The sequence below is a fragment of the Mytilus californianus genome, unplaced genomic scaffold (assembly GCF_021869535.1).
Source record: "Mytilus californianus isolate M0D057914Y unplaced genomic scaffold, xbMytCali1.0.p SCAF_1, whole genome shotgun sequence".
Classification (NCBI taxonomy): domain Eukaryota; kingdom Metazoa; phylum Mollusca; class Bivalvia; order Mytilida; family Mytilidae; genus Mytilus; species Mytilus californianus.
The window spans coordinates 125,886,840-125,900,039 of NW_026262581.1; the positions used below are offsets into that span (position 1 = coordinate 125,886,840).

Below are 13,200 nucleotides of genomic sequence, written 5' to 3' on the forward strand. Positions count from 1 at the left end.
GTACTAAACTCCATTACAGCTGAAAGTGTGAATAACCTTTTCAGTTCTTTGGTAACTACTGTTTTCTTCATATTCGATGTAGTAGTAGGTTCACGTATACTTTATAGCTGCTACAGACAATGTAATGACATAAACTTCCTTTAAACAAGTGTAACTTAACGAACTGTAACCTTCTAATGCCATTAATGAATAAATCTAACGACAACTATGTCACCTCATTTCCTTGCATTTAGCTTGATTGTAGTTGCCAAATTACTACTCAAACTAATACATGATCATGGATCTTACAAATATGTTGGTCAGTCATATATAAAATTTACAACAAACCCAATGTTTTCTTTATCAACTGCTATATCCAATTTACATCATTCGAACAAAAACCTTTATTAAGAAAGAATCAAGGTTTTTTTTTTCTTTTTCAGCACAATCCAGCCAGTTTTATTTCGTTTCCAGCTGTTGTGGACAAACATTTTCTAGTAGAACGGCCGTTGCAAAGTTTCACGAAAGGACAATTGAATGGAGAATCATATCTTTTGTCGTTTACGAGAGATGAGGGATCAGAACATGGTAATAAATGCTTTTGATATCTATATCTTTTACGGAAAGCTTAATACTAAAATGTACGATAAAAGAGATGATTTTTCATTTCCTATTGTTAATTATCCATTTTTAGATGCTGACGTTCCCTTGTCACCATCTTAAGGTATTTATATATTTCAACTTGTTCGATTCGCTCGTGTATGTAACAACGTATTTGATTTTAACGAAAGAAATCTCTGTATTACTGACAAATTACACCAGGGTTTTCGATATTACAAACTTGTCAAAACATTTACTAAATTTTATCATTGGTATATAAATATATAAATCAACGTGCAGACACCTTATACGTTTAGGTATTTCACATCCCATCTTTTATGGTTATATTCTATACAGAGTGCAGCAATGTCGCCATTCACCTCAAAAGCTAACCCAACCTTAAAACAGACTTATTCAGAAGGGATATAGTTACGATACTGTTGTCTGGTGATTCCAAGTGGTGAAGTTGAAAACATCCCTTCGTAAATTTTACGGACAACATCACGATTTGGTTGACCGTTATGGAATTTCCGTTTCACAGATGATATGTTCCAAATGTCGTAACTACAATCCCGTCCCCTTTTCCCCGAATGTGACCTACCGAATTAGACTTTTTACCGGGTTTGTACTAACATAAGCAAAATGACGGGTGCCACATGTGGAGAATGATCTGCTTACTCTTCCGGAGCACCTGAGATCATCCTCAGTTTTTGGTGGGGTTCGTGTTGCTCAGTCTTTCGTTTTCTATGTTGTGTTTATGTATTATTTTTTGTCTGTTGGTTTTTTTTTCTTTTTTAGCCATGGCGCTGTCAGTTTATTTTCGACTTATGATTTTGACTGTCCCTTTGGTATTTTCGCCTCTCTCTCATTAAAGATGGCATTTTTTGGAATTAATTTTGGTTCACTCATAGGGTCTTTGCATCGGAAAGAATCACATTTATTCTCAAACCAGTTGTTGGCATGATACGGGTTATGTTCTTATATCTTATATTTTATGATGGTATGATACTAAACCCCTAACGGGAGGGATTGTGTGTGATTTTTGATATGATGAAGACATAATCTTTCAATTTAATTGAGGTCTGGAGCTGCTGGCATGTCAGTAACTGCTAGGAATCTTTTGATAATTTATGTTGATTATTGTCATTTTGCTTCATTTCTTTTATTACCTATTCTAAATCGGAATCGGACATCTTTTAAACTGAGCTTCACTGTATTGCTTTGTATTTGTTTATTCCACATTAGCTAGAGGTAGAGGACGGAGGGGGGTTGAGATCTCACAAAACATGTTTAACCCCGCCGCATTTTTGCGCCTGTCCCATGTCAGGAATCTCTGGCCTTTGTTAGTCTTGTATTTTTATTTTTTTTTATTTTGGTTCATTTATATGTTTCGGCGTCCACTGTCGCTGATAAATGAAGGCAATAGTAGTATACCGATGTTCAATAGTCATAAATCGATTTAACTGAAATAAATCCGGGTCACAAACCAAAACTGAGGGAAACACATAAACTATAAGAGGAAACAAAACGGCACAACCGAAACACTGAATTGTTACAAAAACAAACGCCAACATACATAGAAACGGACTATATGATAACAACTGCCATATTCCTGACTTGGTACAGGACATTTTAAGACAAAATGGTGGGTTGAACCTGGTTTTATGGCTAGCCAAACCTCCCGCTTATATGGCAACAAGTATACATTTTTGTTAAGGGGCCAACTGAAGCCCGCCTCCAGGTGCTGGGTTTTCTCTCTGTGTTGAAGACCCATGCTGGCCTTGGGCTGTTTTCTGCTCTTTGGTCGGCTTTGGCGCATTCCCCATTTCCATTCTTAATTTTATTTGATTTTAAAAAAAGTTTGCACACCAGATCTTCTTATAGCCTCTTGTTAACGATAATCGACAATATTGACTAACGAATATTTCAGACCTTTTACGAGTTTTTTTTCAGACCTTAACTATGGTATGGGCATATGTCAGTCTTTGCAAACAGTATGTTGACCCCTTTATGTTTTTCTTTTAGGTTTGCGTTTGTTGTGTCTTGTTTAGTTTTCAACGCTCTTAAATTTTCTAATTGATTTTCATTTCCTGTTTTGTTTTGATTTTGATGACGTTCACAACCATGAATCTCCAAAATTTTATTGTTTTACTCTTCAATGTATTTGATCATGATTAGTTTTTTCTGCTCCTGCTATTCTCACAGTTCTTTGTCTTGCTTGCCTTATGTCAAGCTCTCAATAATTCGGAGATTTTATAAAGTGTGGAAAGATTTGACAGAAAAGAGAGACAGCAGATACCAAAGGGACATTTAAATTCATAAGTCGAAAACAAACCGACAAATCGAAAAGTGTCGAAAAGACAAACAACAGTAGACAAAACACAACATAGAAAACTGAGCTACATGAACCCCACCAAAACCGGAGGTGATATCACGTGCTCCGGAAGGGTAATTATGAACACATATCATGCTACACATGTGGTACTCGTCGTATTGCTCATGTAAATACAATATTGATAATAAGTCTAATTCGGTAGGTCACCTCCGAGGAAAAGATGACGGAATTGAAATAACGACAATTGGAACATATCCGTCGTCATCAACTATCAACATCCGATGACCTTTAAGAACAGAACCATTGATGAAATTTCTGAATTTGGATAGGCACAAAGACAAGGTTACACTAGGGATTTGAACCCTTAAAACTACTCTTTCCAACTTAAGAAGAAATAAATGATTAAATACTGTCATAAAGATGACAAAGCACATTTACAGACAAAACAACAGATGATAATACCAGATCATGTGACATTGCATAAAAGAAAGTTAACATTCTTAACCGACTCTCATAGAAATTACTCAAATAACCGTCGATTTTACTGGGAGCATATTTCACCCTGAAACGCTATGATCAGTGCAGAAGGACATAGTATGTTCCTTTGTACAATGCCACAAATAAGGTTGAACGTAGATTTATACAGAAAAATACCCTAGAGAAACATTTAAAACTATAAATAAGTGAATTTGGAATTAGTTTGCTACTATAATCAATGTGTTAAATCAAACGTAACTATACTTGCAATTCAATTATTCAAATGTGTTGACCAGTTTATGATATATGTATTCGCGTGTTTTCATTTAACTGAAGAAGTTTATTAACTTTTTCGGTCGTATTTACCCCCATTGAACGTAATGTCAAGGGTTACAGGTCAATATTGTTTTATATCGTAGTTTTCCCTTGAAAGAAAATAAAATTACTCAGACATTTGCCTTTACTCGCCAGCCACTTACCTACGATTTCTTAATTGAAATGTTGAAATCATCTCTCCTTCAAAGTTGTAAGGGGCCATTATGATTTAGTTGACTGATACGTAATATCAGTGTTACAGATAACAACATAGATGTCGTAGCAACTATCAAATCTATTTTCCTCGATTTTAACACAATGCTTTAAATATTGAACCGTGTACTCATTAGTGCTACCTACCAATACAGATGTCTCGATTTTACATCCCATTTTGGATAATTTCGTGCAGGTTAAATCCTTTGCTTAATATTTAATATTTATGTTTGTGGTTTTATTGTCCTTTTTTGATTTATAATTACAAAAAACAACAATCTTTATTTTAAATTAAAAAGATTGAAAAAAATAACATACAAACGTATTCAACAGTGTATTTATATCCCATTTTGTATATTGATCTTTTTGTACAGTAGCTGTAATTTTTGTCTTACAGCTGAGGCACTACTGGATCATTACAAAGTAAACATATTTGAAGAAAGTTTATTTCATGATGTTTTAAGAGATTTGAGCCCACACCAGTTTCCGACAATCTGTGGAATTTCAGGTATTTATCCTTCTTATTACAGTTTGGGATCATCTAACAACAGTACAGGAGATTTTCCTCGAGAATAACTTGACAGATATTTCCCTGGCCAAGGAAATATACGATGATCTACAGCAAATTGAAGAGGACATTACTTTTCGGACTCTTATGAAAGAACTTTTTCTTCCTTTGTTTAAAGATGTATGCGGCGTCAAAGGTAGAAAGCTTCATAAAATCATTGTTGGTATTACTAAAGAATATGCCCTGGACGTTAAATTAATTTATTCTGATATCTATCTTGGATGTCATTTATTGTCGAATTGATACTCTGCCGTCATATAAAATCTTTTAACTGAAGATTGTGGATTGATATAACAAAAACAATCAAATTAAACGGAGCTAATTATGCACCCCGGCTAGACATTTTTTTTTCTTTTACGAATATGACGAAAGCTTGTAGATTACTTTCTTAAAGACAAGAAGGGTATTAAAAACCTAATATGATCTAATATCACTTTATGATTTGATTTCTCTTCACTAAACAATTATTTTTTGAATGTGTAATTACATCTGATATAAATGTCTTTCAAATTTCTGACTTTTACCGGGATTGACATATGTTCTTGGCATTGCTGATTGCTAAGGGTTAAGACCTTCTTATGAGAGATGCATGCAAAGCAGGAGATGTTTACCCTGTCTATACACCTCGTCGTAGTTGGTTATGTGATACCCCTATCCAAACAATACCCCCGTATTTTTAGCCGTGTCAGCTATGTTGGTTGTCAGGCGAGATAATCGGACACAGTTTATAAATTTGATAACCCTATAATGGTTGCACCACAGTTTAGTTTATTTTGGCCCTGTAATTTCAGAGGAGAAGATTTTTGTAAAAATAAACGTAAAACGCCAAGTGATGAGAATAGCTAACTTGGTTCTTTTTGATAAGGTCTCCAACAAAAGGATCATTCAAATCATGACAATATCGACCAAAAGTTTGAAAAGCTGAATATAAATTATTCGACAGAATAAAAACCTTCTATTAAGTAAAATCACATCATTCTATGAACTGAAAATTTACAGACACAATGTTCTAATAAAAAATTGCAAATACCAAACCAATCGGTAATAGATATATATTGTACCTTTGGGGAATGATAGCCTCCATTAGCGGTACCGACCCAGTGGTATGTAATGATTATTCGCACAATACGTGTATCTGGGAAACCATTAGATACAGTCGAGATCAATGTGTAAATCCAAAAATATAAATTGTTTGAGAGCATGTCATGCAAGTATCAGATAAATGCACTGCTACTCTCCTGGAGCGACAAACCACCAACAACAGTAATAATGTGGTGTTTGCAATACAATGCAACATTTTGATAGGGGCTTTTTATGGATGAAACACAATTGCTTTCGACTTTAATTTCAATTAATCACAAGAACCATGTAGGAAATTATTCTTTTGGTTCAAAGTTTGCAAACTTAACAAAATTAAAAAAGATTTTGTTTAACCCATCCCCAAACATCAAAGGAATATCAAAATGACCGACATGCCAAACTCATTAATGATATCAGGGCCGTAAATTACATAGAGGCATGTAGGCAGTTGCCGCCTATTGCGGACTGACAAAAAAAAATACTGAAAAGAAAAAATTGTTAAAATCAAGCATTAATTTAATAGCACTGGTTGTTACTTTTACGTCTATTAATGAGATTGGGTCAAAATGTACAATAGAGCAAGCAATCAAACACACGCACTTCTACCTAAATATAAAACAAATACTTTTGCTTCTGTTAGCCTTGTCAGTTGGGTCCTGCAGTTGTGAGAGATCGTTTTCTGCGCTACGGCGCCTTAAAATATGGAACAGGTCAACAATGACGGAAAGCAGATTACGTGGTCTGGCTATGCTACACATAGAAGTGACAATGTTGGCAATATTGAATGCATAGAAGTGCTAAAGAGATGGGATTCGTCCGGGCACAGAAAAATCCCCTTAGCAATTGACAAAGCCTAACCGAATAAAATTGTCAGTGTAAACAAAAAGTGTTACGTTATAATAATTTGAATTTGATAATTAAAAGTAATGAGTTATTAAGTATGCATTTTCATTTTAATGTTCGAAAATTGTGTCTCTGAAACGAAGTCAAAATAGCTCGATTGGGACAGCCAAAAAAGCATGATAAACCACAAAAAAAAGCTCAACTTTAGGGGGCCTTTCATTTTAAGTTCGCAAATTGTTTCCCTAAACATAAGTAAAAATAGCTTGTGAAGAGAAATAAAGCAGGATGAAGCGTAAAAAATCTTACTTTACCGGCACACGTAATCTAACTCTGGTTTATAACTATTTTTAATATATTCCAGGAGCTTATTTATTGAAATATAACAAAAATTTAACAAGTGGTGAATTCTGAGGAGGTACATTGCACACAGAGAAAAGGCCCGAAAAAATGCCCGAAAAAATATCATTTTCTGCTTAAAAAGGGTAAAAAAAAATTTTTTGCGGCGAAACTCAGCTGCCTCCCCTTACAAGACAGGCAATTTACGGCCCTGGATATGCATGAATGCCACATTGCGTTATGACTTATTACATGTAAGGCATTTCCATAACCAAATGGCATATCAAACCTTCAAGTATATATTTCTATAGTTCTTTAATCAAATGCCAGTAGACATTGACTGTTCAAATATTCTTTAAACAGTTTGACAAAACTATTCTGTACTTTTTTTCATATTTATCCCCCATAAAATACCTTTGAATTTCAAAATATTGAAGGCAAAGGAGAACAAATACTTCGACAATAGCTCCACCAAATACTTTTTTCTATAATGATACTTATATACGTAAGAACAGTGCCAATATAATCTTAAGATGGTAAGTTTGATATTATGAAGGTTGTGTACAACGTAGTTCAAAATGATTGTTGTAGACCACATTAACGTAAACATAAAACGTTAAAAAAAAACATTATACTGAAAAATATCAAACAAACATGTTATTAACAAGCATATAAATTGCTTTAAACAAAAGTGAAAATAAGCAAAAATAATGTAAACACTCATTTTTAAAAGTAATAGTTAAAGTAGTTTGATATCTTAGGTAGATTGGTTTATGTAATCCGTTTTAACTGACGATTATGTTGGTTTTTTTTTATAGATATAATACTACATGAGTATGGACAGTGGGAGCATGATGTTAAAGAAGAATACAAAACAGTGAAACGGTATATTGAGGTGTGTGATAACCTAGTTCATACAACTTTAATGAATACATATTTTCATCCAGTTATCATACGGATTTATCTCATCTCTGAACATTTTCAAATGACTGGTCATAAAATTAGCATAACGATGGCAGCAGAGCAGGATATACTTACTTTTCAAAAGATTGAAATCACGCGGTTGTTGATCAAAAAGAAAATTAAGGATATAATAAGCATACTAAATAACAAAGCCTTTAAGAGCTATTTAACCAAATAAGGGCATAAACAGAATAGCCAAATATAAGGAAAACGTTGTCTGAGGGAATTGAAACCTTATATTTTTTTTTATTAAGGATGTACTTAGGTGAAATTAAAAAAATCTAGTATTTAAAATTGATACTATAAGTCAGAAGAGCATTAGTTAAGGAACAAAATAAGCTAAACATATTCATAGGTTATGGAACTTCTTTTCGCGATATTTGATTTTTTTAAATGTCGGGAAAAGACTGACTCGGATTCTTACCTTATATTTAGCATTTGCATTATTTTAGTCTCGAATCGCAAAATCTAGAACCTGCTTAATTTTGGTAATGACCTTTTTGTGAGCTATTGAAGTCTTCTATGAAAAGAAAAGCGGGTGATATGGGATAAAATATTTCACCCTGTATCATACATGTAGGAAAAAACCCAAGAAGTTCGAACATCTGATAAAAATTCATTAACCTAACCAAAGTACATCCTTAAATCCTTAATTTATCAACGTGGTATTTCATATAATTTATGTATGTTATAAATCATGTCTGTACCAAAGCACTTACTACTGAGCTTGTGATACCAGAGAAGACTAAAAACTCACCACCAGCGATATCGACCCAGTGCTAGTATATGAAATAAAAACAAAATAAGGTGGGTGCGTCCGATGCGCTTTTTTTTTATTAACCTTCATCAGAAACTCTCATACATATGAACGCCAAGGATGTGTAAAATTAAAAGAAACAACATAGTCTGTTTAATTTCATGAAAAATCTAGACGAGCTCCTACCAGAAGGAGAGAAAAATAATTGTAAAAAGTATGTTTTCTTTCCAGTTCTATCTCACTCCGTTGGGCTAATCGATTTTTATCTACATTTAGTCAAACTGTATTATGAGACAAATAATGACCGCGACAATTTGCAAAACAAAATGAATTATTTTCTGTCACATTTGTCTTTCTTTCCAGATGGAGAGTGATTTTGTATTTGTAGCACCAATGATTAAACTGGCCAATATTATATCCAACTATACGAACAACCTATTTCTATTTAGTTTTGATCATGTTTCTGAATTGGCACAAGGACCAGAGTGGTTAGGTAAATCGTCTATTACTTAGATTTTATAGTTGTTCTTTTTATGATAATGTGTACATATTCAAACAGTATTGCAGAGAAATAGTATATTTCGATTTTATGTATAGTTGAAAAAATAATCAATTCATTAGATATATACAAATACTGTAATCTAAAGGATATTAATTATCCTCTTAAAATATTTTATTGATATAATGAGTCATCAAAGAAACCGGGTTTATAATTTGGTATGCTAGATGTGCGTTTCGTCTACATAAGACTCTTCAGTAGCGCTCAAATGAAAACAGTTGGAATGTCAAATCAAACAATTACGCATATGCAAACAGTTGAGTACCGCTTATAGATCCATTTACTAGATACCCTGTCGGGAAGGGTTCAAGAGAAAAAACAGTAAAACACAATGCATTATTAATATGTTTTTTTAATTACAAACAACCACAATATATAAATTTAAAGTAAATGCAGTAAGTAAATAAACAAAACTATGACCCAACGATTTCATCATTTAACAATATAAAAAATACTTTATTTAATTGATTGCTTCAATTCAATGTCTTGTATACATAGGTGTTCCTCATGGAAGAGATCTTTTTTACCTTTTTGGAGCTCCTCTTGTTGGACATAAACATTATAATTATAGCGAGACGGATAAGGTAGCGAGCCGTGTGATGATGAAAATGTGGGGAAACTTTGTTAGATACGGGTAAGATAACTTAAAGTTTGATAAGATTGAGTGGACTACTGTTCTGTCGAGGTCATTTATAATTATATATTTCAGATTATTAAGACAGATACCTCTCAATTGCTTTATCATAATATGTCATTCTTACAATTGTAATCACAAAGACCATTCATTTTTCAATTGAGACTACACTGTTTTAGCTTACTTGGACCATTAGGAAAGTAAATCTTTTGGAACCGCTTATTTTTGGAAGTTATTTTAAATTAAGGAGACGATCTCTTAGGGAGGCCATCTCTTACTGTGTCTAGAATTGTGGTAAGAACTTGAGAAAGGTATTTATTTGATCAACCTGAAGACCTGACTATTAACATTTTTGTATTTTCCATTGTAAGAATTTTGTGAAGTTTACGTTTCCAGTATTAACACGGGATTATTATCGTCCATTTTTATATTAATACCAAGTGCATATCACGAGCATCTAGAATAATCTTCATTTAACAAACTCTGTGAATTAAAAGTTTGGAAGCTTTAAAACGATTAGAACGTTATAGTCTTTTCGCGAAATCAAGCAGATAGTTAAACGTATTAATTTATTTGTCATATTACCTAATGATTATAGAGATAATATGATGATCTTCGAATTTGAGTAATCTTCGAATAAAATCTTGTATATGAATGATTAAAATATGTGATATATCCTAAGTTCATTTTTTCTCCTCTACAAATATTTGTGTTCCCAAAATTGTCATTGACTAAATTTCCAGCGGAAGAAATTCTCGTCATTTTGTTTAATTATTTACACGAACTAAATTAAATTTTTTGTATATATTACAGGAAACTAACAGCAGATGGTGTAAGACATCTACCACATTACAGAAGTAATACTAAAGTCTTTAACAGACTATTTCTCATGGACAATAACATAACGGTAAAAGAGTTCAAAAACTTTAAACCACGCAAAATGGCGTTTTGGAACACTTTTCTACCTCATTTAAGTTGCCCAGAGAAGGAGTGCCAATCTAGCAAAGCCCGTTCTACAGTACCTCATATTGTATTTGTATTTATGTCTTGTAGTTTATCTTACTTTTATATGACATTTTTAAAATGGACATAGTTCATTAGCGGCACATATATTTGTATTGTTTACCTCGACCAATTTTCATGACAGAATTTCATGTTTTTGTTATTATGTTATAGACTCATTCAATGTTTAGAGAAATTATAAGATACCTTCTATACCATGTTACATTATTTCATTGCAATTAAAAACCGACCATATTACGGTGGTATCGTAAGCATTATCATAAAAGTCGATCACAGATGTAACAAAATGATCTTAATAGTAATTTAATACAAAACAGAAAAAAATAAACTTGTGGAAAAGATGGTATACCACAACAATGAGGTGCAAAAATTTGTACACCATATCCGGATTTCGACAATTAATATATACATGAATAATAATAATTCTCAATACAGTACCACGTATTCCGCATGCAATCAAGCATAGAAAAAATGGTCCATTTATTAACTGAACTTTCAGTAAAGGCAAGTACGTTGTGTCTATGTTGACCCGATTTTCGCTGTGTGTTCTGGTGTTGTAGTAGTTTCGCCACTATCCAAATTAGGTTGAATGTTCAACATGTTTTACCCCACCACATTATGTTTGTCATTTTCCAAAAACAGGATCCTGTAGTCCAGTTGTTGTCGTCTGTCATAACTTTTTGTAATTTAATGTTTTAGCTGTCATATTTTGTATATCACAGGCCATTTTATAGTTTACTTTACGGTATGAGGTTTGCTCATTATTAAAAGTCGTACTGTGACTTGTAGCTGTTTAAATTTGTCATTTGTTCTTTCATTGATCGTTACGGTTGTATATTTGTCTCAGAGGAAACCATACCACATCTCCCTACTTTTATATACATATGTATACAGTAGAAGTAGTATGTATTCTTTTTATTAAATGTGTTCTTTTTATTAAAGATAGACATAGAAAAGAACTTGTAATCGCATCAGTTCTATGTTATTACATGTAATGATATTTTTGATGTTGTGGTTAATGAAAGATAGTGAAATTTATTATATTAAACATGTTTCTTAGGTAGGGTTCAGTTTTGATGTCTTTAAAAATCATAAAATATGCCTCCTAAACAGATGACATAAGATAAACATAAGTTATATTTTGTATAGTATCGGACTTATAAAACAAAATTATAATGCAATTGTAGTTGACGATGTCACATGTTTCAATGACACAATTATTTGATGTAAGATATTCTTCATTGCCCAGTACATATACATCAAACATATCTGCCAAGTCTGATATTAGGTAAAGTATAACTTAAGCCGCTTTTATGGTCATATGTATAAGGTTTTGATCATGGATCCTAATTGTTATTACATTATACTGCATATGTTAGCGGCGATAAACACTTTTGTTGACAGTAGTTGATTGTGTAATTTTTACTTCGCGTGCATGTTATTTTTGTAGATTTTAAATATTGTAAAACATACAATTCATAAGTATATTTTGTAAAGTATTTCTTATAATTTATTTGAATGAAAAAATGAGTTCGTATAAAACTAAATTGTTAAAGTCTTAATTACAAATTCATGGAAAATTGTCACGAACACAACAAGTGAAAATGTGGATAAATTCAGATTTAAATATGCCATGCAAGACACGCAATGTAGCCTCAGTGTAAATTTAAAATCACAAGTTACTATTGTATTATGTTGTTAAATTGATGTTTTTTATAATAAATACTTCATTCGACGATATTGTTTATTAAGAAACTGCTTAGCCTTATGAAGTACATAAGTTCACTCTGGTTTTTTGTAAGTTTTTTGTAAGGTCATGAACGTAGTTTTGTATTGAACGAGATTGGGACGGGGTTGTAATTATGACAATTGGAACATATGCTTTGTCAACTGTGAAACGGATATTCCATAACCGTCAACCAACTCGTGACGGCGTCCGTAAAATTTACGAGGGGACGATTTCAACTTCACTACTTGGAACTCTTGGTTTGATAGCTTCCTTGTGAACAGCAATCCTCTATTAAAGAAATCATGATAGGAAATACAAGCCCTGGAAAATCGTATCAACTAGGAGATTTATACTCCGTATGCAGGTGCTGCTGGAATGTTGCTACATAGAAATGGAAAGTTCACAATTTGGAAGCTGAAATCATCTCTTTTGTCGTAAAGTTTTGTTTTCAACCGACCATCATTGTCAATTTCTAGATGTAAGTCAAGATATGAGGCAGACTTAAATGTATCTGTTTTATGCTTTATCTCAAGTTCGATGAGATTTATGCGTTCAACATAGCTACCAAATTTTGAATTATTTAGTGAGAGAACCTCATCTATATAGCGGACTATGACATTAAAGGATATTGCTAACTTCTTTTCTTCATATCATTAGTCCAAGTTAAAGAGATATTAGTACATACTCAAAGAAGCAAAGCAAAAAAGAACAGCAGATTAAAACTGACACTGCGTGAATTCTCATATTCGTTGACTGAGCAACCAAGTTCTATATGGAAGGGAATAAGGA

General features: G+C 32.7%; 1 protein-coding gene across 1 annotated transcript in view; it reads left to right on the top strand.

Annotated features, from left to right (window-relative positions):
• The window catches only part of LOC127733184 (acetylcholinesterase-like), a 46,544-nt gene extending 34,124 nt beyond the window's left edge, over positions 1–12,420 (top strand). Inside the window, exons 6-11 of the mRNA XM_052242532.1 lie at positions 423–567; positions 4,317–4,427; positions 7,565–7,641; positions 8,830–8,959; positions 9,524–9,659; positions 10,473–12,420. Of these exons, the coding sequence (XP_052098492.1) occupies positions 423–567; positions 4,317–4,427; positions 7,565–7,641; positions 8,830–8,959; positions 9,524–9,659; positions 10,473–10,752 (879 nt within the window). The 3' untranslated portion in view covers positions 10,753–12,420. The remainder of the gene's footprint in view (positions 1–422; positions 568–4,316; positions 4,428–7,564; positions 7,642–8,829; positions 8,960–9,523; positions 9,660–10,472) is intronic.
• Positions 12,421–13,200: the final 780 nt, after the last annotated feature.